The sequence below is a fragment of the Heptranchias perlo genome, chromosome 7 (assembly GCF_035084215.1).
Source record: "Heptranchias perlo isolate sHepPer1 chromosome 7, sHepPer1.hap1, whole genome shotgun sequence".
Classification (NCBI taxonomy): Eukaryota; Metazoa; Chordata; class Chondrichthyes; order Hexanchiformes; family Hexanchidae; genus Heptranchias; species Heptranchias perlo.
The window spans coordinates 47,783,229-47,808,930 of record NC_090331.1 but is presented as its reverse complement, the minus strand read 5'-3'; the positions used below and the strand labels follow the sequence as shown (position 1 = coordinate 47,808,930).

General features: G+C 41.6%; 1 protein-coding gene across 6 annotated transcripts in view; it reads left to right on the top strand.

Moving 5' to 3' along the window:
• The window catches only part of mylka (myosin, light chain kinase a), a 316,681-nt gene that overhangs the window by 92,417 nt on the left and 198,562 nt on the right, over window positions 1-25,702 (top strand). For 4 of the 6 annotated variants that reach the window (XM_067987458.1, XM_067987459.1, XM_067987457.1 and 1 more), the window contains exons 3-4: window positions 94-178; window positions 8,516-8,695. In XM_067987458.1, coding sequence (XP_067843559.1) covers window positions 8,531-8,695 — 165 coding nt within the window. In that variant the 5' untranslated portion in view covers window positions 94-178; window positions 8,516-8,530. Of the gene's footprint in view, window positions 1-93; window positions 179-3,954; window positions 4,022-8,515; window positions 8,696-25,702 lie in introns of those variants that run through there. The other 2 variants (XM_067987463.1, XM_067987462.1) reach the window with 2 other exon arrangements.

The window sequence follows — 25,702 nt, the reverse complement described above, 5'->3', positions numbered from 1 at the left end:
CACTGTTATAGAGATGTTAGTGATTATAGATATGACCGGAACTACATAACAAAAGTTGTACGCACTTAAGTAAAACCTTTGTATCCATGCCAGGAATACAAGAATTGCTGCTCCCACACCATACACCGTTGCAGAGAGGAAGCACTGTGGTAAAACGCATTGAACATATACTGTCAAGGTAAAGAAAATTTAGCTTAACAAATGCACTGTTGTATCATGAGACTTTATATGGGATATGGCAAAATCTTATACTTGGGCAGCAATGCAGCAATGTTCATCAGGCTTGAAGTAAGGTTGAGCGCAATGGCAATGATCCTATCCTTTGTCAGGATACTGCACACAAGATGGCTGCTATACATTGAATGGTGCAGTCATTTAAGTGAAGGTGTCCATCATTGCATTGTGCAGATAGTGGATCAGCTGCCTATTACACACAATGCCTGATTGTCAGACTAAGAACATAAGAAATAGGAGCAGGAGTAGGCCATACTGCCCGTCGAGCCTGGAGTTCAGGTTGAAGATCATGGCTGATCTTCAACCTTAACTCCACTTTCCCACCCAATCCACATATAACTTGATTCCTCTGGAGTCCAAAAATCTATCTATCTCCGCCTTGAATATACTGAACGACTCAGTATCCACAGCCCTCTGGGGTAGAGAATTCCAAAGATTCACAACCCTCTGAGTGAAGAAATTCCTCCTCATCTCAGTCATAAATGGCCGACCCCTTATCCTGAGACTATGCCCCCTAGTTCTAGACTCTCCAGTCAGAGGAAACAACATCTCAGCATCTACCCTGTCAAGCCCTCTCAGGATCTTATTTGCCCACTCACTTTAATCTGTCTATATCCCTTTGCAGACTCTTTGTGCCCTCCTCACAGCTTACTTTCCCACCTAGCTTTGTATTGTCAGCAAACTTGGATACATTACACTTAGTCCCTTCATCTAAGTCATTACTATAATTGTAAGTAGCTGAGGCCCAAGCACCGATCCTTGCAGCACCCCACTAGTTACAGCCTGCCAACCTGAAAATGACCCGTTTATCCCTACTTTCTGTTTTCTGTCTGTTAATCAATCCTCTATCTATGCTAATACATTACCCCCAAAGCTAATATATTACCCCCTGGAATATCTTTGGGTAGGTTGCACAACAAGACTTTTCCTGGTGGGTTGAGGTATCCGAAGCCTTGTTTCAGCATCCCAGTTGTCTGCTTCACCATGTCCCTGGTAACTGCATGTGCCTCGTTGTATTTCTGTTCAGATATCAGGCCTGAGTGTTTCAAAGGGGACATGAGCCAGGACTCCACAGGATAGGCTTAGTCTGCTAGCAACTATCCGGGGATAAAGTAATAAAATCCTAGGCCCAGGCATTCAATGCATGATGCAGCTATGCACTGCCGGTTGGACATTGAGCACATTGCTGCTGCTATATGGCTATTATGGCCTGGTTGCTGTACTTATCTGGATGTCATTGACTTAATCAAGCTAGCTCAGCAAATGTGTTTTCTGTAACTGTCTCAAAAATGATGCACATGTATTGTAAATGTTTTATTGTAACAAGTTGAAATGAAAAATGATGATACAAAATTTGAAATCATTTGTTTAAAATAAAATTAAGGAGCAATTTCAAGGCTGTAGTTTCAAGATCCAAATGATTGCTGTAAACTACAACAATAACTTGCATTTATATAGCACCTTTAACATAATAAACTGTCCCACAGCGATTCACAGGAGCGTTATCAAACAGAATTTGACACCGAGCCACATAAGGAGATATTAGGACAGGTCAAAGAGGTAGGTTTTAAGGAGCATCTTAAAGAAGGAGAGAGAGCTAGAGAGGTTTAGGGACGGAATTTCAGAGCTTAGGGCCTAGACGGCCGCCAATGGTGGAGCAATTAAATCATGGATGCGCAAGAGGCAAGAATTGGAGGAGCGCAGAGATCTCGGAGGGTTGTACGCCTGGAGGAGGTTACAGAGATAGGGAGGGGCGAGATCATGGAGGGATTTGAAAACAAGGATGAGAATTTTAAAATTGCAGCATTGCCAGACCAAGAGCTACTGGCATAAATGTCAGCTGAACCCCTTAATTAGACACTTCATCGAAACGCCCTCTCAGGTAAGTCACAAAACGATACTTCATTCATTTCACCTGTCTCTGTTTGTTCTTTTTTCCCCTCTTGACTTTTAAAGATTTGTATGAAGTACTGTTGAAGTTTAAACTTGCTGAACCCAAAAGTCTGTGGCCGTTCTGCAGGAACGGCTAGAGAGTAGGCCAGGATCTAGTGACGTCAGGTCCCAAGCCTGCACCTAAGATTCCTGGGTGGCCTTGTGGGAGCTTCTGCTCGCTCCTTACAAGATCATCGACATAAGGGGGTGGAGCCAGGGACTCCAAACATTGGAATTCCCACATAGGGAGCCTACTTCCTCATAACAACTGGCAGTTATGGGGCCTACCTGGGAGTTGAGGGACTTTGTCTCCTGGGTTTGGTGGAGAATGTTTCTCTGGATTTCCCCTATTGACAAATTCATAAGGTTTTGCCATCAGGTAATGCATACTCCTTATTTGGAGGAATTCACAAATTCTTTGCCAAACAATATTGTTTAAGTGCTTGAGGGACATGGTGCAGAGCCTTTGGTACATGTTAGTACCTAATGGTAATTAATTTGCAGGTTCTTTCAAGATCTGCTCCATGGGAACTCAGCACTCCCCAACCCTGTGCACTTACTCAGAACTTTCCAACATCTTTGGTTGGGGCGGGGGGGCAATGGAGGGGTGCAGGGGTGCCCTCAATGAGCAGCAGCCTGCCGTTACTATTTGAATTGTGGGACCTCCCCTGGACCACATAAACTTAGGTGGGGTCAGCGGCAGAGGTTAGGGCGGATACATCTCAGCACCTACATGGAGATACACTGTCCATGTATTTTCTAGGCCTCCGATTACTTCTGATTACCGATTCTTCAGTTTCAGAGTTTGAAAGCTTTCACAGTTTTGCTCACTCAAACATGGCTTTTATATTGCTTTTTCATCACTCACAGCACTGTATTTTTCGAAACATTGGCAACATCACGGTGAATAACAACATTTTAGACATTCTGCAGAAAATAGCAAGGTTGAGGTCTATGGGCTTTCTAGAATTAATTACCACAATTGTACGAAGGCTTTGCAGTTTTAGGTGATGATTGGACCATCTTATTTCATAAGTCATAGTTAGTGCACAATAGGGATCTAGTTCTTGATTTATGTGTTCCTGATCAGGAATAATTCCTCTAATTAACAAGTCAGCAAAGCTCATCAGGAAAGGCATAAGTGGGATTTGCAGCACATGATAACTGATCCATTGCCTAGAAATCTCCATAAACTTAAGAATGAAATAACCTCCAAGTAAATCAACAAAATATGGCAACCCCAAAATTACACTTGAAATGATAATAGATAAAAGATTCCTGCTATACTGTGCACTTTAATGTGTTATTTGATTGGCTATCAAATAGTGATTTATAGCACAGATTTGCACTAAATATCCTAAATTCTGTAAAGATAATGATACAATGCAACCCCTTAGAGTAATTTGTCTCAACATAATTTCATTATTCATTTTCGGGGCCAAGTTTGAGTTCGGTTACAGGAGATGTTCAGCTCAATCTAAAGTTGTTGCATTCTCTGTATTGATTGAAGCAGAAATTCCAGAAACCCTCTAAACTCAAAGAAAGTGGTTGGGTTTTGAACCTAACCTAAATTTGCTTGAGTAATTTGCAAAAAAAGAGTGTGACCTTGATGTGGTTTGTTCCATACCTGAATGGAAAAAAATGTTTTTCAAAAGTAGCTTTTATATTGTTCTCTCTTAATTTGCATTCCAGAAACCCAGTGTCCACGAGCCAGCTCCTGCTGCACATATTGTTAAACTCGTTGGGTCAAAAAACCAGTGAGCCTTTGATCTTAGGTAAATGCTGGAATCCGCCTGCTGATGACCTCTGGCCCTGACCCAGCCAAAGTTTACAGGGTCACAGTCACCTCATTTAGGTAAACTGGGCAGACGCCCATGCTACTGGAGTACATCTCAGGAAATCACTTTGGTAGACAGGCAGCAAAATGCAGCTTTGGATGTGTGTTCTGATAGATGGGTGGGTTGCTGAGACCACCCGGAAATATGGTGCATTTGGGCCACTATGATCCTCTTTCATGGGCTTGAGAAAAAGTTTAAAATTACAAAATCTTTAGGGTCTAGGTCGCATCAAAGATATAGACCTCAAGGTGGGCCTCAATTCCATCAATCGGCAAGCCAGTACATCTGCTTCCTCCCTGCCTGTCAATGTCCTGCCAGGCTGGAACATGGGGACACCCGACCAGAGAGCTTTCACCCCCTACCATGCCACATCATATGCTGCTGGTCTTGTTTTGGAGGGGTGAAGGCTCCGTGCCCTAACAAGGCCCTCGAGAAGCTGCCAAGGAAGATTGGGACCTGGCAAATTTGGGTCTCAGCCTAATTTGTGATCTTTCCGTTAGAATTGCAGAAGAGCACCAGAATGGTTATGGAATTTTGACTTTGTTTTCTGTAGCCTGGCAGCAGATTTATAGATCCTGGGCCTATGAGTCTGCTCTGGCACTATGGAAAACAGATTTAATAGCATAGGATGTCACGTTCTTGGAATCCAAATTAAAAATGGTTAGTTAGTGTTTCTCAAGACATTCTGTCAATGTACAAATCACTTTGTGAATGGAGGCACTGGCTACCACCTTAGGAGTCAATTGCTAAACAAGGGAAGAATATTATCCAGATTTTCAGTCTGTATGTAAAGGATTACCCATTGGGCTGCCATGCATTACCAGGCAGTAATGCATTGAGGAGTTCATGGTATCATAAATAATGAGAACAGGCAATCCTTGACTCTTTCAATTTCTATCACTGGTTGAACTGCAGATTGTTGCTGTTTTGAAATATGTTCATACTTGTGTTATTTTTTGTACTAGTTTATTAGTTTCTCATCATTTAAATTGAATACAGATATTATTGAAGTGAAGATAAGCCTGTACATTGGATTGAAGAACATTTCAAATGAATGGAACAATCCCACAGTTATGCCACATGATTCATTCTGTCATATCTGCGTTTCATGCTGACATTAGCTTTTTGGCGGCCCATTCAGTGTGTCAGCATTTACTGGCAAAATTCAGCACAGCATAGGTCCCTTTTCCCCTAGTCCTGCTCCTACCAGAATCCCTTTTTCCTTAACCCTGCTCCTAGCTCTAACGGCAGGGATTCCTGCCTTATATAATATGGATGGAAACTCTCCTGACAGCAGGTTTCTGTCTCTAGTGTACAAAGTTTTCAATCACTACTATTACAACAACAACAAAAACAATTTCCATTTATATAACGCCTTTAACGTAGTAAAATGTCCCAAGGCACCTCACAGGAGCGCAATCAGACAATAAAATTGACTCCGATCCAAAGAAGGAGACATTAGGTGACTAAAAGCTTGGTTAAAACGGTAGGTTTTAAGGTAATCTGAAAGGGGGAAAGATCGGAAGAGAGGTTTAGGGAGAGAATTCCAGAGCTTAGGACCTGGAAAACTGAAGGCAGGGCCACCAATGGTATGGCGAAGGAAATCGGGGATGCACAAGAGGCCAGAATTGGAGGAATGCAAAATTCTCGGAGGGTTGTAGGTCTGGAGGAGGTTACAGAGGTAGGGTGGGGTGAGGCCATGGAGGGATTTGAACATGAGGATGAGAATTTTAGAATAGATGTGTTTGGGGACCGGGAGCCAGTGTAGGTCAGCGAGCACAGGGGTGATGGGTGAATGGGACTTGGTGCAAGTTTGGATATGGGCAGCAGAGTTTTAGATGAGCTCAAGTTTATGGAGTGTGGAAGTTGGGAGGCTGGCCAGGAGAGCATTGGAAGTTGAGTTTGGAGATATCAGAAATATTGATGAGGGTTTCAGCAGCACAGGGGCAGAGGCGAGTGAAACTATCGAGGTGGAAGTAGGCAGTCTTGGTGGTGGAGAAGTTATTTACTAACAAGTAGGGATAAGTATTTAGACTTTTGCTATTAACATAAGAACATAAGAAAAAGGAACACGAGTCGTTCATAAGGCCCCTCGAGCCTGCTGCGCCATTCATTAAGATCATGGCTGATCTTCGACCTCAACTCCACTTTCCTGCCCGATCCCCCATATCCCTTGATTCCCTTAGAGTCCAAAAATCTATTGATCCCATTCTTGAATATACTCAACGACTGAGCACCATTAGCCCTCTGAGGTAAAGAATTCCAAAGATTCACAACCCTCTGAGTGAAGAAATGCCTCCTCATCTCAGTCCTAAATGTCCGACCTCTTATCCTGAGACTATGTCCCCTAGTTCTAGACTCTCCAGCCAGGGGAAACATCCTCTAGCATCCACCCTGTCAAGCCCCCTCAGAATCTTTTATATGTTTCAATGAGATCACCTCTCATTCTTCCAAACTCCAGAGAGTATAGGCCCATTCTACTCAAACTCTCCTCATAGGACAATCTTCTCATCCCAGGAATCAATTTAGTGAACTTTCGTTGCACCGCCTCTAAGGCAAGTATATCCTTCCTTAGGTAAGGAGACCAAAATTGTACACAATACTCCAGGTGTGGTCTCACCAAAGCCCTGTGCAATTGCAATAAACTTCTTTGCTCTTGTACCCCAACCTCCTTGCAATAAAGGCCAACATATGATTTGCCGTCCTAATTGCTTGCTGTACCTGCATGTTAACTTTCTGTGTTTCGTGTACAAAGACACCCAAATCCCTCTGAATACCAACATTCAATAGTTTCTCACCATTTAAAAAATATTCTGTTTTTCTATTCTTCCTTCCAAAGTGAACAATCTCACAATTTCTCCTCACAGCTTATTTTCCCATCTAGCTTTGTATTGTCAGCAAACTTGGATACATTACACTCGGTCTCTTCACCTAAGTCATTAATATTGATTGTAAATAGCTGAGGCCTAAGCACTGATCCTTGCAGCACCCCACTAGTTACAGCATGACAACCTGAAAATGACCCGTTCATTCCTACTCTCTGTTTTCTGTCTGTTAATCAATCCTCTATCCATGCTAATATATTACTTCCAACCCCATGAGCCCTTACCTTGTGCAACAACCTTTTGTGTGGCACCTTATTGAATGCCTTTTGAAAATCTAAATATACTACATCCACTGGTTCCCCTTTATCTACCCTGCAAGTTACATCCTCAAAAAACTCTAATAAATTTGACAAACACGATTTCCCTTTTTCTCTACTAATATTAACTACTTTAAGTTCCTCAATCCTATTAGACCCTTGGTTCCCTGCTATTTCTGGTATTTTTTTTGTGTCTTCTACTGTGATAATAGATACAAAATATTTGTTTAATGTCTCTGCCATTTTCTTATTCCCCATTATAATTTCTCCTGTCTCAGCCTCTAAGGGACCTATGTTTACTTTCGCTACTTAAAATCTGTTTTTATATTTCTTGCTAGTTTACTCTCATTCTATTTTTTCCCTCTTTATCAATTTTTTGGTCATCTTTTAGTGGTTTCTAAAATTTTCCCAATCCTCAGGCTTACTACTCTTCTTGGAAACATTTTAGGCCTCTTCTTTTAATCTAATTCTATCCATAACTTCTTTAGTTAGCCACGGTTGAATCACTTTTCCCTTGGGGTTTTTATTCCTCAGTGGAATGTATACTCATTGAGAATTATGAATTATTTCTTTAAATGTTCGCCATTGCTTATCTACCATCATATCTTTAATCTAATTTCCCTATCTACTTTAGCCAACTCACCCCTCGTACCTATGTAATTGGCTTTGTTCAAGTTTGAGACTCTAGTTTTGGACTTAAGTACGTCACTCTCGAAATCAATATGAAATTCTATCATATTATGATCACTCTACCCCAGTGGATCCCTTACTATGAGATCACTGATTAACCCAGTCTCATTACACAAGACAATATCTAAAATGGCCTGTCCCTTGGTTGGCTCCACAATGTATTGTTCTAGAAAACTGCCTCAAATGCATTCCATGAACTCGTCCTCCAAACTACTTTTGCCAATTTGATTTGTCCTGTCTATATATAGATTAAAGTCCCCCAGGATTATTGCATTACCTTTGTTACAAGCTCCTCTTATTTCTTGATTAATTCTCTGTCCAATAGTATAGCTACTGTTAGCGTGGCCTATAAACTACTCCCACCAGTGTTTTTGCCCCATGTTATTTCTAAGCTCCACCCATACTGACTCTACTTCCTGATCTTCTGAGTCAAGATCCTTTCTCACTACTGTCTTTATGTCATCCTTTATTATACGGGCTACCCTCTCCCCCTCCTATTGTGAATAGGCTACCCCCTGTTGTGATTTTTTTTGTGGCATAGATGAAGTCCATGTCAGATTAGCTGATTCCTCAATGCTCATTATCTATTTGGCAGTTTGCTGATATGTGTTCTTGTACATTTTTCAGATTGTTTGTTTATATATTAAATATTAACTAAATGTTTCCCTCTCATCATCAGATTGGATAATTAACCATGGGAGATGTTAAGATTGCTCAAACTACCACTCGTATTTCCAAAACAACACTAACTTTGGAAAGACCTCAGGCTGGCACTTTTGCTCCTGAAGCACCAGCGTTCACACTGCCACCAAGAAATGTTCGGATTCCCATAGGGGGAACAGCCAGATTTGATGGAAAGGTAAGAATATGTATAAAAGCCAGTACAAGATGTTATCACCTGGTTGGTCACTATTGAATGTGCTAATAAAAATCTTTGAGGTGAATGTAGGATCTTCTTGACAAGAAAATGAGTTTCACTCAAATGTTGAAAATGAAGTAATAGCTACTCTCTTGTAAAAGTTTGTTCTTGCATAGAAGAATTTTAAAATGGCACAAATGACAACATCTGGCACCAGAAGGGTATTGCTATTGATAAGCATACCAGACATACTATATTTTCATTTGCTTATATTTGATGTCAGCTGATGCATGGAGATAATAAAGCACGGCATTTAAAAAATGTAAATAGTAGGTATCCTAGCATGTTAATTCCTGCTGATTCCTTACTTCAAACTGTAAGCTAGTGTACTTGGAAAGGTTAGAAATGTCTTCTTTTAACAATATTTAGAAAATTGTATTATAATGAACAAAGATAAATAACATTTCCACCAACCAAAGTCTTTAAGCATGTCTCATGTAGGTTGGTTGATGGCTGAGGGTGAATACTGTGTTGTAAAGCTGCCAATGTACTAACCAAGTCTGTGTCATAAATGACAGGAAAATAAGATGAATACTTTTTAAAATTCATCAGAAACACAAGGCCTGATTTTAACACGCTCTGCCCAGCAAGAATGGGCAGTGGTTGCCTAAAAATAACTGTGCTGTGCTTACCGCCTTATTCCTGCTCCGATCTCACCTGCCACCATTTTGCTTGGGGCCTTTACAGGGGCAGCACAGGCGCCCACCTGAAGCAGGCTGGAACTTCGTTAAAGTACTTTGGCATGTTGAAAAATAATATACACAAACTAGAGATTTAGCAGGCTAAAATGGCTAATCAAATTAAGTTATAAAATCAGTACAGTTATAAAATACAGCAAATTAGATTAATACTGGGGAACATAACTATAAATGTGCATTTATTAGCGTTCTCTCCAGCTCTTCTCCAGTAGATAGAACAGACTCTTGAAATTAAAATTCCTGACTACTGGCACTATTAAATCTCCTCATACTCCTTAATAACAGGACATTGCTTTGATTCATATTCTTCATGAAGGGAGTTGCATGCGGAATGCCTAAGCCAAACAGGCATCCGGCAGTTCTTCAGACTGAACAGTCTTACTTTAGCAAGAACTGAAGAGTTTGCAGGTAGAGCCTGTCTTTATCTACTTAATACTTTGAAGATGGCACAGAAACCCCAGATACACTCCAAAGTTACGGGGGCTGATCAGGAGAACCCCTGGGGAAATTCCTGGAGACCGGAAACATTTGAAATACTAGATACTGGCTTATCTGTCACCAGCATAGTTTGCGTTGCTCTAAAATGTTGGCTTCTCTAAGAGCGGGCAAGTAGGCACACGACTTATCCAATTTACATCATACATTTACAGGAGTTAACAATGAGAACCATACAGTACCAGACATGCATTTCTGGTTTGTATCTGGTGTGCAGTATATCTGATTGCAATTTACATTTAGTCTGGAAAACTCAATGCGGTTTCAGAGAAAACTGCTGATAATTCTTTTGTAGGGTTCACAGTTGCACAATAAGTGATTGCCCATCAAGACAGGTTATAGCAAATGCATGGCAAGTAACATCAGTCCCAGTAGAAAAAAAATGTAGATTGTAAAAAATTTGAAGAATATTGGCATGTATCACATTATATAGAATACAGAACATAACTATTTACTATATAAAAGCAATCTGGATTTAGCTGGAATGTGCTGCTTCAAAGTAGGCAATAAAACAGGATTGACTGTATCATGAAATTCTGTAAGATGTCCAAAATTCTAAGACATTCAATTCACATTTACAGCTTAGGCAACATTCTATAAGATTATATACAGAATTTTGTTAGTGCTAATAATACTGGAAAATTTCTGAGAGAAATGGCACAAATTGTGTTTGATTCACTGGTGCAAAGGGGATGTTAGTATTTTGTAAAAAGAATGTTGTAACTGTGAATTAAATTAGTGCATTAATTGCAAGTTTTCTATTCTCACTCTTCTGTAACTGGGCAGGTAAATCATGTACCACATCAAGTGGCAACACTGTTTTAGTGCTTTAATGACATTTCCCTCAATTTTGGTGATTTTATGGTTGTTATGCATCCAACCTCCTAATGATCCGAGGTGGGATGTTGTGGGGGGCGGTGTGGGGGGCGCGCGAGCAATGGGGTGGTGGTTATATTTTTGACTGCCAGTTGTCAGCTGATGTGAAGATATGCATCTGTTTTCTTTGGAGGTTTAATCGTTACTATGCACACGAGTGAGGCTACTTGTTTTCTGTGTTGAGCCATTATTAAAGAGGACTGCAAAAATATTTAGGTCAATTTGATACAGTAATCTTTGTAGTGTGATTACTTAGAATATAGAGTACACTTTACTCCTCTACTTGTATAATGAGATAATAGAGATTACAGAGCACATTGAACTCACCCTTGCACTTGTATAATGCAATTTATCCAAACTGTAATCTTTGCTTATGCATGCAGAAGCATCAGAAGATAATAAATAGCACACAGATAAATACTCCTGCATCCATAGCTTATACTACTATGGGTTTCGGATACCTATTTCCCTTTCCAACAGCTAGGATTCGATGCAGATACCACAATGCCAGAAATCAGACTTGCCTGTTTTTCCTCAAAAAATAAAATTCACCATAAATAGTTAAGTGAACAGAAGCAATAACACACTTTAGATTTACAGCAGTTACAGGCTTAATTATCACTCCTCAGAAGATAGAACAGTTGCATACTGAACTGCAATGCAAACTGGACTGTACAAAGTCCCTGAATATTAATCTTTACATTGAGGTTTGTTGCTGACCATCCAGGAAGGCTTCCTCTAGCTTCATTTTTGTCAAATCAACCAACAGAGCACCAATGAACATTGAAGCAGCTGCAACTTGAATTGGTCAGAAATGTAAATGCCCCTTTCCCCCTAGAAAAACCTTACAAACAGTATTTTTCAAGTCCATTGATGTGCAAGGATTCATGTGAAAATGTGGCATGGTACCCATTTTGCCCTTGAGCATGTGAGATGTCAACATTTTGTGTAAAGTAGTCCCAACCAAAATGTTCCAAACTTTAGGTATCTTCAAGTAGTTGTGAAATGGCCTAATTTGGTTTACTTTGAACTTGACGACACTGATGCATAATATTGATTCTGCTCATCCCTAAAGGTGAAGAAACGCACAGAAATAATGAAGCCATGATGTGGAGATGCCGGTGATGGACTGGGGTGTACAAATGTAAGGAATCTTACAACACCAGGTTATAGTCCAACAGTTTTATTTGAAAATCACAAGCTTTCGGAGGCTTTCTCCTTCGTCAGGTGACGAAGGAGAAAGCCTCCGAAAGCTTGTGATTTTCAAATAAAACTGTTGGACTATAACCTGGTGTTGTAAGATTCCTTACAGAAATAATGAAAACAGGGAATTCAAAAACATTTTGTTGTCAAAGCCAAAATAAGGAGAAATGCCTCCTCTCTCGTCCCAAGGAAAGATCGAGGCATTGAAATTGCTACGACTAAATTCCAAAGGTCCTTTCATTAATGAATCACCTGCATTTGTGTTGCTGGTTATGTTGCTTGGTTGGCACTTATGGGTGGTATAAAAGTCACTTTAGTCATTGTTTGAGGCTATAACTATTGCATCTCAAAAGCCAGCCTTGTAGATGGATTTTCTGTGTGAATAAATCAGAGATACAAGATTATTGATGATGATGGAACCATATAATAGCCTTTATATTTCACTGTCTCTTGTAGGGTTATATTCTGAGCATTTCATATACGCATGTAGAGGGGACTCTCCCAAGTGTGGCTCTCATATCTAAGGTTCAATGGCTATATACAAGATCCTATACCAGTGTTGCCTGTCATTTTCTACTTCTACTGCCAGTCTGATTAGCATTCCTCTCCTGTTCTTTAGGAACATAGGAACAGGAGTAGGCCATTCAGCCCCTCGTGCCTGCTCCGCCATTTGATAAGATCATGGCTGATCTGTGATCTAACTCCATATACCCGCCTTTGGCCCATATCCTTTAATACCTTTGGTTTCCACAAAGCTATCTATCTCAGATTTAAATTTAGCAATTGAGCTAGTATCAATTGCCGTTTGCGGAAGAGAGTTCCAAACTTCTACCACCCTTTGTGTGTAGAAATGTTTTCTAATCTCGCTCCTGAAAGGTCTGGCTCTAATTTTTAGACTGTGCCCCTACTCCTAAAATCCCCAACCAGTTTCTCTCTATCCACCCTATCTGTTCCCCTTAATATCTTATAAACTTCGATCAGATCACCCCTTAACCTTCGAAACTCCAGAGAATACAACCCCAATTTGTGTAATCTCTCCTTGTAACTTAACCCTTGAAGTCCGGGTATCATTCTAGTAAACCTACGCTGCACTCCCTCCAAGGCCAATATGTCCTTCCGAAGGTGCGGTGCCCAGAACTGCTCACAGTACTCCCGGTGCGGTCTAACCAGGGTTTTGTATAGCTGCAGCATAACTTCTGCCCCTGGTACTCTAGTCCTCGAGATATAAAGGCCAGCATTCCATTAGCATTATCTTTATATCATCTAACTGTATTTTCCTCACTTGCTCTCTTGTTATTTTCCCTTTAATAATAGCCTTGTCTCGGTGGTCTTCGTCCCTGTAAGCTATATGTCCGAGAATTGGAGTTTCTTTTTTTTATCTGTGAGCATCCATCAGTTTTTCTGCATCTCCACCTCTCACAAGATTGCAACATTTCTGTGTGCTTGTGTCTTGGTGTCCTTACCTTATATCCGTAGAGACCAATCTATCGCCATTTCCAGCAGTCTCTTTATTCCACAATATATGCTTCTATCCTTCCAAAACTTGATCAACCTTTTCCTGGTATAGTTTTTAATCTCTTCCTAACACATGTACTCTGTAACCCAGGATCACAAATAGCGAAATCTGCACATTTGTTTGATTCTCTCTCCATTTAATAGTATGCACGCTCTTGTTGATACATTCTACAATCTTGCTTTAGAGTGGTGCAGAGCAAAAGTGTTGTGATGTTTAAGTGGCACCTCTCCCTCCAAATTTCAATTCCTCCTTCCACTACTAACTTAAAATGGACAACTCACCAGGGAAGGCAGGAGAGGAGATGTAAAATCAGCAGGAGGAGTCTGGATTCAAGTTTGGAGGAAGAATTATCATTTAAATATTCCCGCGGAGAGAGCAACAACCGACTGCAACGGCTAATAAAAATGAACTCCAGGATACAAGCACTCTCCAAACTGCTTTTGGATAACAGAGCTGGGACCAATGTCCTCGCGAGGAGGTTTACTAGTGCTGTGGGGGGAGGCTTTAAACTAATTTGACAGGGGGATGGGCACCAGGATGAAGCATTAGAAAGGAGAAACAAGGTGCACAAAGGATTGGGAGAGACAGATAGCACTAGAGTAAGAACTAGTACAGTATTAGGTGGAATCAGACTGAGAGAATACGAGAAGGTCTAAGATAGGTTTAGAGTGCATGTGTGTAAACGCACAAAGCATGGTAAATAAGGTTGGTGAGCTGCAGGTGCAAATAGCCACAAGTGAATATGAAGTAGTGGTGATGATGGAGACCTGCCTCAAAAAAGGGCAAGATTTGGTATTAAATATTCCTGGATACAAGGTGTTCAGGAAAGATAGGGAAGGAAAAAAAAGGAAGCGAGGGGGAGGTGGCAGTATTGATTAAGGAGAATATTGCAGTGCTAGAGAGAGGATGTCCTTGAGGGGTCAAGGACAGAATCTATTTGTTTAGAGTTAAGAAACAATAGAAGTGCCTTTACACTACTGGGTGTATACTATAGGCCACCAACTAGTGGGAAGGATATAGAAGAGCAAATTTGCAGGGAAATTATAAAGAGGTGCACGAACAATAGAGTGTTGATAACGGGGGACTTCAACTATCCTAATATAGTCTGGGATAGTAATAGTGTAAAAGGCAAAGAGGGGAGGGAATTTTTGAAGTGTGTTCAGGAGAACTTTCTTGATCAGTATGCTTCCGGCCCAATGAGGAAGGAGGCATTACTGGATCTAGTTCTGAGAAATGAAGTGGGTCAAGTGGAGCAAGTGTCAGTGGGGGAACATTTAGCGAACAGTCATCATAGTATCATAAGGTTTAGATAAGTTATGCAAAAGGATAAGGAGCAATCTAGAGTAAAAATACTTAATTAGAGGAGGGCCAATTTCAGTGGGTTGAGAACGGATCTGGCCGGGTAAATTGGAATCAAAGATTGGCAGGCAAAACTGTAATGAAACAATGGACGGCCTTTAAAGAGGAGATGGTTCGGGTACAGTCTAGGTACATTCCCATGAGGTGGAAAGGTAGGGCAACCAAAGCCAGAGCTCCATGGAAGACGAAAAAGATAGTGAGTAAGATGAAACAGAAAAAGGGGGTGTATGACAGATGTCAGGTTGATAACACAAGTGAGAACCAGGCTGAATATAGAAAGTATAGAGCAGAAGTGAGAAAGGGAATAAGAGGGGCAAAGAGAGAGTATGAGAATAGACTGGCGGCCAACATAAGAGGGAATCCAAAAGTCTTCTACAGGCATGAAAATGGCAAACTGATAGTAAGAGGAGGGGTGGGGCCGATGAGGGACCAAAAAGGAGATCTACTCATGGAGCCAGAGGGGATGGCCGAGGTACTAAATGAGTACTTTGCATCTGTCTTTACCAATGAAGAAGATGCTGCCTTTAACAAATCTGTGCTGGCTTTCCTTTATTAATCTACACTTATCCAAGTGACTATTAATTTTGCCCAGATTATCGTTTCTAAAAGCTTCCCCACCACCAAGGTTAAACTGACTGGCCTGTAGTTGCCGGGTTTATCCTTACACCCTTTTTTGAACAAGGGTGTAACATTTGCAATCCTCCAGTCCTCTGGCACCACCCCCATATCTAAGGAGGATTGGAAGATTACGGCCAGCATCTCTGCAGTTTCCACCCTTACTTCCCTCAGCAACCTAGGATGCATCCCATCTGAACCGGGTGACTTATCTACTTTAAGTACAGTCAGCCTTTCTAGTACCTCCTTTTTATCAATTTTTAGCCCATCCAGTATCTCAACTACCTCCTCTAACTTGATTGAATTTTTTGATCAGGTAACAGAGAGAGTTGATGAGAGCAATGCGGTTGTTATTGTGTATATGGACTTTCAAAAGGCGTTTGATAAAGTGCCACATAATAGGCTTGTCAGCAGTGACAGAATGGATACGAAATTGACTAAGTGACAGGAAACAGATAGTAGTGGTGAACGGTTGTGTTTTGGACTGGAGGGAGGTATACAGTGGTGCTCCCCAGGACCACTGCTTTTTTTGATATATATTAATGACTTGGACTTGGGTGTGCAGGGCACAATTTCAAAATTTGCAGATGACACAAAACTTGGAAGTGTAGTAAACAGTGAGGAGGATGGCCGAGGTACTAAATGAGTACTTTGCATCTGTCTTTACCAATGAAGAAGATGCTGCCAGAGTCTCAGTAAGGAAGATATAGTTGAGATACTGGATGGCTAAAAATTGATAAAGAAGAGGTACTTGAAAGGCTAGCTGTACTTAAAGTAGATAAGTCACCCGGTCTGGATGGGATGCATCATAGGTTGCTGAAGGAAGTAAGGGTGGAAATTGCGGAGGTACTGGCCATAATCTTCCAAACATCCGTAGATACGGGGAGTGGTGCCAGAGGACTGGAGAATTGCAAATGTTACACCCTTATTCAAAAAAGGGCGTAAGGATAAACCTAGCAACTATAGGCCAGTCAGTTTAACCTCAGTAGTGGGGAAACTTTTAGAAACAATAATCTGGGAGAGAATTAATAGTCACTTGGACAAGTGTAGATTAATAAAGGAAAACCAGCACGGATTTGTTGAAGGCAAATTGTGTTTAACTAACCTAGAGTTTTTTGATGAGGTAACAGAGAGGGCAGATAAGGGCAATGCAGTTGATGTGGTGTATATGGATTTTCAAAAGGTGTTTGATAAAGTGCCGCATGGTAGGCTTATCATCAAGATTGCGGCCCATGGAATAAAGGGGGCAGTAGCAACATGGATACGGAATTGGCTAAGGGACAGGAAACAGAGAGTAGTGTTGAACAGTTGTTTTTCGGACTGGAGGGAGGTGGACAGCGATGTTCCCCAGGGATTGATCCTGGGACTACTGCTTTTTTTATATATATATTAATGACTTGGACTCGGGTGTACAGGGCATAATTTCAAAATTTGCAGATTACACAAAACTTGGAAGGGTAGTAAACAGTGAGGAGGATAGTGATAGACCTCAAGAGGATACAAACAGGCTGGTGGCATGGGCGGAGACATGGCAGATGAAATTTAATGCAGAAAAATGCAAAGTGATACATTTCGGTAGGAAGAACAAGGAGACGCAATATAAACTAAAGGGCACAACTCTAAAAGGGGTACAGGAACAGAGAGATCTGGGGTTATATGTGCACAAATCGTTGAAGGTGGCAGGGCACGTGGTTAAAAAAGCATACGGGATCCCGGGCTTTATAAATAGAGGCTTAGAGTACAAATTTTGGAAGTCATGATGAACCTTTATAAAAGACTGGTTCGGCCACAATTGGAGTATTGTGTCCAGTTCTGGGCTCCGCACTTTAGGAAAGATGTGAAGGCCTTAGAGAGGGTGCAGAAGAGGTTTACGAGAATAACTCGAGGGATGAGGGACTTTAGTTACGTGGATAGACTGGAGAAGCTGGGGTTGTTCTCCTTGGAACAGAGACGGTTGCCAGGAGATTTGATAGAGGTATTCAAAATCATGAAGGGTCTAGACAGAGTAGATAGAGAGAAACTATTCCCATTGGTGGAAGGGTCAAGGACCAGAGGACATAGATTTAAGGTGATTGGCAGAAGAACCAAAGGTGACATGAGGAAAAACCTTTTCACACAGTGAGTGGTTAGGATCTGGAATGCACTGCCTGAGGGGGTGGTGGAGGCAGATTCAATCATGGCCTTCAAAAGGGAACGGGATAAGTACTTGAAAGGAAAAAAATTGCAGGGCTATGGGGATAGGGTGGGGGAGTGGGACTAGCTGGATTGCTGTTGCATAGAGCCAGTGCGGACTCGATGGGCTGAATGGTCTCCTTCCATGCTGTAACCTTTCTATGATTCTAATAATAGACCTCAAGGGGACATAGACAGGCTGGTGGAATGGGCGGGCACATGGCACATGAAATTTAACGCAGTGAAGTGCAATGTGATACATTTTGGCAGGAAGAATGAGGAGAGACAATATAAACTAAATGGTACAATTCTAAAGTGGGTACAGGAACAGAGAGACCTGGGGGTATATGTGCACAAGTCTTTGAAGGTGACAGGATAGGTTGAGAAAGCGGTTAAAAAAGCATATGGGATCCTGGGCTTTATAAATAGAGGCATAGAGTACAAAAGCAAGGAAGCTATGTTGAAGCTTCATAAAACACTGGTCCGGCCTCAGCTGGAGCATTGTGTCCAATTCTGGGCTCTGCACTTTAGGAGGGATGTGATGGCCTGAGAGAGGGTGCAGAAAAGATTTACTAGAATGGTTTCAGGAATGAGGGACTTCAGTTACATGGATAGACTGGAGAAGCTGGGGTTGCTCTCCTTAGAGCAGAGAAGGTTAAGAGGAGATTTGATAGAAGTGTTCAAAATCATGAAGGGTTTACATAAAGTAAATAAAGAGAAACTGTTCCCATTGGCAGAAGGGTAGAGAACCAGAGGACACAGATTTAAGATGATTCGCAAAAGAACCAAGAGTGACATGAGGAAAAACTTTTTTACGCAGCGAGTAGTTATGATCTGGAATGCGCTGCCTGAAAGGGTGGTGGATGCGGATTCAATCGTGGCTTTCAAAAAAGAATTGGATAAATACTTGAAGGGAAAAAAATTTGCGGGGGAATGGGACGAACTGGATTGCTCTTACAAAGAGCCGGCACAGGCTTGATGGGCCAAATGGCGGCCTTCTGTGCTGTAACCATTCTATGATAAAGGAAAAAATACTTTTGCTCCTATAAATGTTGATTAAATTTTTGTCTTTCTAAAATCTGATGTATGCCTCTATATACAAACTATGAAATTTCTTTCATATATGCTTGGGCTTGATGGGCCGAATAGCCTCCTGTGCTGTAACCGTTCTATGATTCTATGCTCCCTTTTCCCTTTCATCCTTCTGACAGAGCAGACATCACTTGTTCACCTTCAGATGTTGTGCAAAAGACATATTGCATTGCAATGATCGATGTTATAGCAGGGATAAAACTTAATTCAGGTTATTCTTCATTTATAGTTTTTAAAAATTGAACAGTAGCAGACTTGCAAAAGTAAATAGGATGTGCGGTCTAATAATTGGCTTAATTAATGTTTTGCACATGAGCAGTAATCCATTATTGTAAAAAATTGCAGATTGTTGCTAAATTGTAATGTTCTGTTTGGTTGTAACATTATTGCATATCCAAAAATAAGTGCCTCCGTAATAAGTTTACAAAGGATGATTAGGCCTCAGTGATTCAAAAAGTATTGAAATGTTCTAGAGGTGAGAAATAAGATTATAACTCTTCATTGTTGATGAACTTAATAAATACCTAATGGTTGCAAATTCATTAGTCATACAAATATATATGCATTGCACCTAAACAGTTTCTAGCCATATCTCACAGGAATTCAATAGTCATTCTTCAAATGTAAACCGACACTGAGTTTTTGTATAATTCAGTTAAACTTATTTTTTCATTGCAATCTGACCAATAATTTTGAAAGGGGTAAGCAAAATAAGAGATCAGTTTCTCTTTAAGTTGTTTTAAGTTAAACTGCTACTATTAGTTAGACTCTGACATGTAAAGATCAAGAGTCTGGCTTCACTTCAACACAGACATATTTTGTATTACTTGGAAGACTCCAACACACATGTCTGGTTGTCTAATTTAAAGTGTGGCTTTCGAGGGCAGCCCAATACAAACACAGCCTTCAGCGGAAGCCAGCTTAGCTTTTGTCTAGCCTTCATTATAATAAGTTAGAGGGCAACTCCTCCTGTAGTTTAAACTGTTATAAAATTGTAAAGTGAAATATTTATATAGCGACTATAAGACTTAATAATGACCATTAATCACAGAACTAGTTCTTTGTTTGAATAAATAAAAGAGTTGGACCTATTACTGGTAACAGTGTCAGAGTTTTGATTAGAAACACCAGTCGACTTTTGAAAGATGAATGGCAAGGTAAGAGCTCTGACATTACTCAACTGTGTATAGTGGAAGTCACTGTGCAAAAGGTAGCAGTAAATCCTGAAACTCTATAAGACAGACCTGGGATTGCACAGATGTATTTTATTTCTAGAGACTAGATTTTATATTCTTTTTATGCTTAAGATGCCTCAGACTTTTTCATTAAATGACTCTTTACATTTAATTTCTTTTATCCTTAAAACATTCTACTGTATGCTTTTAAGAGAGTACAATTGTGTGGATAGGTCACTGAAGGAGTTTATTGATGTTTTTGTAAGTTGAGGCAATTTTTAATTTGCGGCATCTTTTGAGTCACCTCATTGTGGCTTGTTTCGATTATGTATTTTAGAACACCTGGCACTTAAATTTGGGCCATTTTTCCGAATTCAATTAATTGTGTTTTTGGCATATCTTAGGTGGTGGAATAACATAATGGCATTTTCAAGCCTCCAAATTAGTGCAAGAGCCATTTCTACTGGGTTTCTGCTCCTAAATTGATACAGTTCAGTTTGCAATGATGTTTGGGCCTCTCTGCAAACCAACCCTTTTTCCATGAGAATCCTGAAGAATCCCATGCCCTTTTGGGGAAGCCAGTCTGCCTCTGATTCTTAGGCCTCCCGGAGCTCTTTGAAGAAGATAGATAGCAGCTGAGGGGAATTACAACACAGCGCATACCTCAACAGACTAGTCATAGAGAAAACCATAGGCAGAGGTATGGAGAGGAGAAAGGAGAGCTTTTGCTGCCTTGGTAGGTCAAGAGCGGCCCTACATTATGGTTCATAATGTGTGTCACCCCATATTTGGAGCCTGCTGTGCCCTTCATAAATTTGCCATTTAATAAAGGCCTGGAAGTGGAAATTGCTGGGCATGTGGCCCCACCTGCTTTGGAGTCAGACCAATATGGAGGAGAGCATCAGGATGATCAACACTCTAAAGACTCCTCAGTGACTGCTATAGGGGCATCGGAATTCAACTTATCATTTAAGTGTTCTTACCTGTTTAACACAGTCTACCTTTGTCAGACTGTCGTAACTCCTTCTCCCCCACCTTCAAATAAAGGACAAATCATTCAATCCTGTGCCCATACTAGACTTCATACATTTACAGGAGTTAACAATTATGCATTGCATGTGAAGCACATTGGGGCATCCTGAGGACATAAAAGATGCTATATAATGTAAGTTCTTGCTTTCTTTATTTGGTTGGTTGTACTGATAAAGGATTGGCTCCTGTCGGTTTGGAGAATCAAGCATGGGCTCTGCACTTCCCATTTCACAATTGAAAATGTTAAGCAAATGTATGGTGATCGGGAGAGGCATTCTCTCCCATGGCATTCCTCACGTTTATAAAATAGCTGCAAAACTGTCTAGATGGCCTGGCCTTCAAGAGTTGCCTCCTTAAAGGTGTGTAACATTTTTCAGTCCTGGTTGGAAAGTATACAATTGTCTTTGCTTATTATATAGCTTTATCTGCACTTTCATGGATGCATTATGTTTTTGTTGCTGTTTAGGCCTGATTTTTTGCATTACAAAACTTTTATTTATAACATTTTTTCTTACAAGAGTCACGCTTCCAGTTATTATTTTGCATGCAGCAAGCAAAGTGGTCAGGATGGGGAGATTGGGAGCTCCAGTGGATGCTCCTAGATTTGGAGGAGAGTAGACCTGAGACAGGGCCTATGAAAAACAGCACCTCCTGACAATGTAGGACTCATTCAGTACTGCCCTGAAGTATGACTGAAAGCCGATAAATCCCCAGGGCCTGATAATCTGCATCCCAGAGTACTAAAAGAGGTAGCCATGGAAATAGTGGATGCATTAGTTGTCATTTTCCAAAATTCTATAGATTATGGAACGGTTCCTGCAGATTGGAGGGTGGCAAATGTAACCCCACTATTTAAAAAAGGAGGGAGAGAGAAAAGAGGGAACTGCAGACTGGTTAGCCTAACATCAGTAGTAGGGTCCCCAGCTATTCACAATATATATCAATGATTTGGATGAGGGAACCAAATGTAATATTTCCAAGTTTGCTGACAACACAAAACTAGATGGGATCGTGAGTTGTGAGGAGGATGCAAAGAGGCTTCAAGGTGATTTAGACAAGTTGAGTGAGTGGACAAATACATGGCAGATGCAGTATAATGTGGATAAATGTGAAGTTATCCACTTCGGAAGGAAAAACAGAAAGGCAGAGTATTATTTAAATGGTAATAGATTGGGAAATGTTGATGTACAAAGGGACCTGGGGGTGTCCTTATACACCAGTCACTGAAAGCAAACATGCAGGTGCAGCAAGCAGTTAGGAAATCAAATGGTATGTTGGCCTTCATTGCAAGAGGATTTGAGTACAGGAGCAAGGATGTCTTACTGCAGCTATACAGGGCCTTGGCGAGACCATACCTGGTGTATTGTGTGCAGTTTTGGTCTCTTTACCTAAGAAAGTATATACTTGCCATAGAGGGAGTGCAGCGAAGGTTCACCAGACTGATTCTTCAAATGGCAGGACTGTCGTATGAGGAGAGATTGGGTCGACTCGGCTTGTATTCACTCGAGTTAAGAAGAATGAGAGGAGATCTCATTGAAACATATAAAATTATAAACATACAAAACGCAGGATAAATCCAATCTGGCCAATTACCGCCCCATCAGTCTACTCTCAATCATCAGCAAAGTGATGGAAGGTGTCGTCGACAGTGCTATCAAGAGGCACTTACTCACCAATAATCTGCTCACCGATGCTCAGTTTGGATTCCGCCATGGACCACTCGGCTCCAGAGCTCATTACAGCCTTGGTCCAAACATGGACAAAAGAGCTGAATTCTAGAGGTGAGGTGAGAGTGACTGCCCTTGACATCAAGGCAGCATTTGACCTAGTGTGGCATCAAGGACCCCGAGTAAAATTGAAGTCAATGGGAATCCGGGGAAAACTCTCCAGTGGCTGGAGTCAAACCTAGCACAAAGGAAGATGGTAGTGGTTGTTGGAGGCCAATTATCTCAGCCCCAGGACATTGCTGCAGGAGTTCCTCAGGGCAGTGTTCTAGGCCCAACCGTCTTCAGTTGCTTCATCAATGACCTTCCCTCCATAATAAGGTCAGAAATGGGGATGTTTGCAGATGTTTCACAGTGTTCAGTTCCATTTGCAACCCCTCAAATAATGAAGCAGTCCGAGCCCACAGGACATCCAGGCTTGGGCTCATGAATGGCAAGTAACATTCACGCCAGACAAGTGCCAGGCAATGACCATCTCCAACAAGAGAGAGTCTAACCACCTCCCTTTGACATTCAGCGACATTACCATCGCCAAAACCTCCACCATCAACATCCTGGGGGTCACCATTGACCAGAAACTTAACTGGACCAGCCATATAAATACTGTGGCTACAAGAGCTGGTCAGAGGCTGGGTATTCTGCGGCGAGTGACTCACTTCCTGACTCCCCAAAGCTTTTCCACCATCTACAAGGCACAAGTCAGGAGTGTGATGGAATATTCTCCACTTGCCTGGATGAGTGCAGCTCCAACAACACTCAAGAAGCTCGACACCATCCAAGACAAAGCAGCCCGCTTGATTGGCATTCCATCCACCACCCTAAACATTCACTCCCTTCACCACTGGCGCACAGTGGCTGCAGTGTGTATCATCCACAGGATGCATTGCAGCAACTTGCCAAGGCTTCTTCGACAGCACCTCCCAAACCCGTGACCTCTACCACCTAGAAGGACAAGAGCAGCAGGCACATGGGAACAACACCACCTGCACGTTCCCCTCCAAGTCACACACTATCTCGACTTGGAAATATATTGCCGTTCCTTCATCGTCGCTAGGTCAAAATCCTGGAACTCCCTTCCTTAACAGCACTGTGGGAGAACCTTCACCACACGGACTGCAGCGGTTCAAGAAGGCGGCTCACCACCACCTTCTCAAGGGCAATTAGGGATGGACAATAAATGCTGGCCTCGCCAGCGACGCCCACATCCCATGAACAAATTTTAAAAAAAATTCTGACAGGGTTAGACAGACTGGATGCAGGGAGGATGTTTCCCCTGGCTGGGGGGTCCAGAACGAGGGGTCACAGTCTCAGGATACGGGGTAGGACATTTAGGACTGGAATTAGGAGAAATTTCTTCACTCAGAGGGCGGTGAACCTGTGGAATTCTCTGCCACAGAAGGCTGTTGAGGCCAAGTCACTGAATATATTTAAGAAGGAGCTGGATAGATTTCTAGACACAAAAGGCATCAAGGGGTATGGGGAGAGAGCGGGAATATGGCACTGAGATAGAGGATCAGCCATATTCATATTGAATGGCAGAGCAGGCTCGAAGGGCCGAATGGCCTACTCCTGCTCCTATTTTCTATGTTTCTATGTATCAGCCTAGATTCTGTGCTCCAGGCCTGGAGTGGGGAGAAGGAAGTATAATGGGTGGCAAAATGATTTACCTCAACAAGCTTGAAAATGCTTTAATATTTTATCTAAACTTTACAAGTGCGAGTTCCTTTCATAAAATCCTGGGTAATTTTTGAAAATGAAGTGCTTGGCATTATCCAAGTGTCATACATTTGTTGGAACCATCTGTTTTTGTTAGGACCTTTCCTTTATTTTACCCACAGCATTTTACCACCTCATCTAGCCACCTCACTGTTAGCCAATAGCAAATTTGGGGGACAAAAATTCTTGCAGGCTTACAAAAAGCTCAAAAGGTATTTGAATTCCGCGTCAGCCTTTACCGAGGCTGAGAGGGGAGCGAGGAATGAAGTCATGAGCAAAAAATGAAGGGAAGGGTAACCCAATGTGAAGGCAAGTGATAGAGCCCACCATGCTATTTGATGACTGACGGAACAGAGGTGGTGCTACATGAGTTGGTTACAAAGAGAATGGCTTTGTTTACCACTCCACTGCACCATCCACATAAGTCAGCATGCCTGGAAGGAGATGGTAATGGAGGCAGACTGGGGGCTGCAGCTAACTATTGCTATCACTACTGTACCAACCCTATACCACATGTATCCTAGCAGCAGATGGCACAGCTCTGCATCTGTTGACCCAGATCTGTAGTGAAGATAATTGCTCATGGTTGTTGCTAGGGAGGTGCACTAATGCCTACAGTTATGGTTAGCTGCATTGTAGGTGTGGCCAGTCAGACTCTGCTGCCCGGTGATCACCTTGATATGTCTTCATTCATTGAATGCGTGACACATTGTGATTGAGGTGCTTCCCAAGAATCATTTAGTATTATGCTTAGTCATGCTTTCACAAATGTGTGCCATTGGGTATATTGTCACCACCTAACATAGGAATTGGAGCTTCTGCATGCACTTTTGACTGTGCTCAATAGGCGGTCTTAGCACTCGCCAACTTAACATCAGCTGCATGCAAATTAGCCTTTCGAGAAAGTTGGGGGTGAAGAGAAGTGATGTCAGGTCCAGTGCTGTTCTGGTGCACTTTCCATACATAGAGCTCATTTCTATGGGCCCTAGGAAAACTGGCCCTATACACTTTAAGGAACAATGAGATATTTGTACCTTTTTTTTCTTTACTTATCCTACCAGTTTCTCTCCCTTTCCTCCTCCTCTGACATTGTTGATTCCTTGCTAAAGTATGGCTCATGGGCACCAGACACCTTCTTGTACTTTACCCAAGTTCAAAACATGGGAAGGTGCAATTACTCATGTATGAGTCTTGACAGTGAGTATCAGGGAGTTATTTAATTGTATGTTGGGGGCTTCACAGTTCGATATGATCCTACTTATATCCTTATCCAC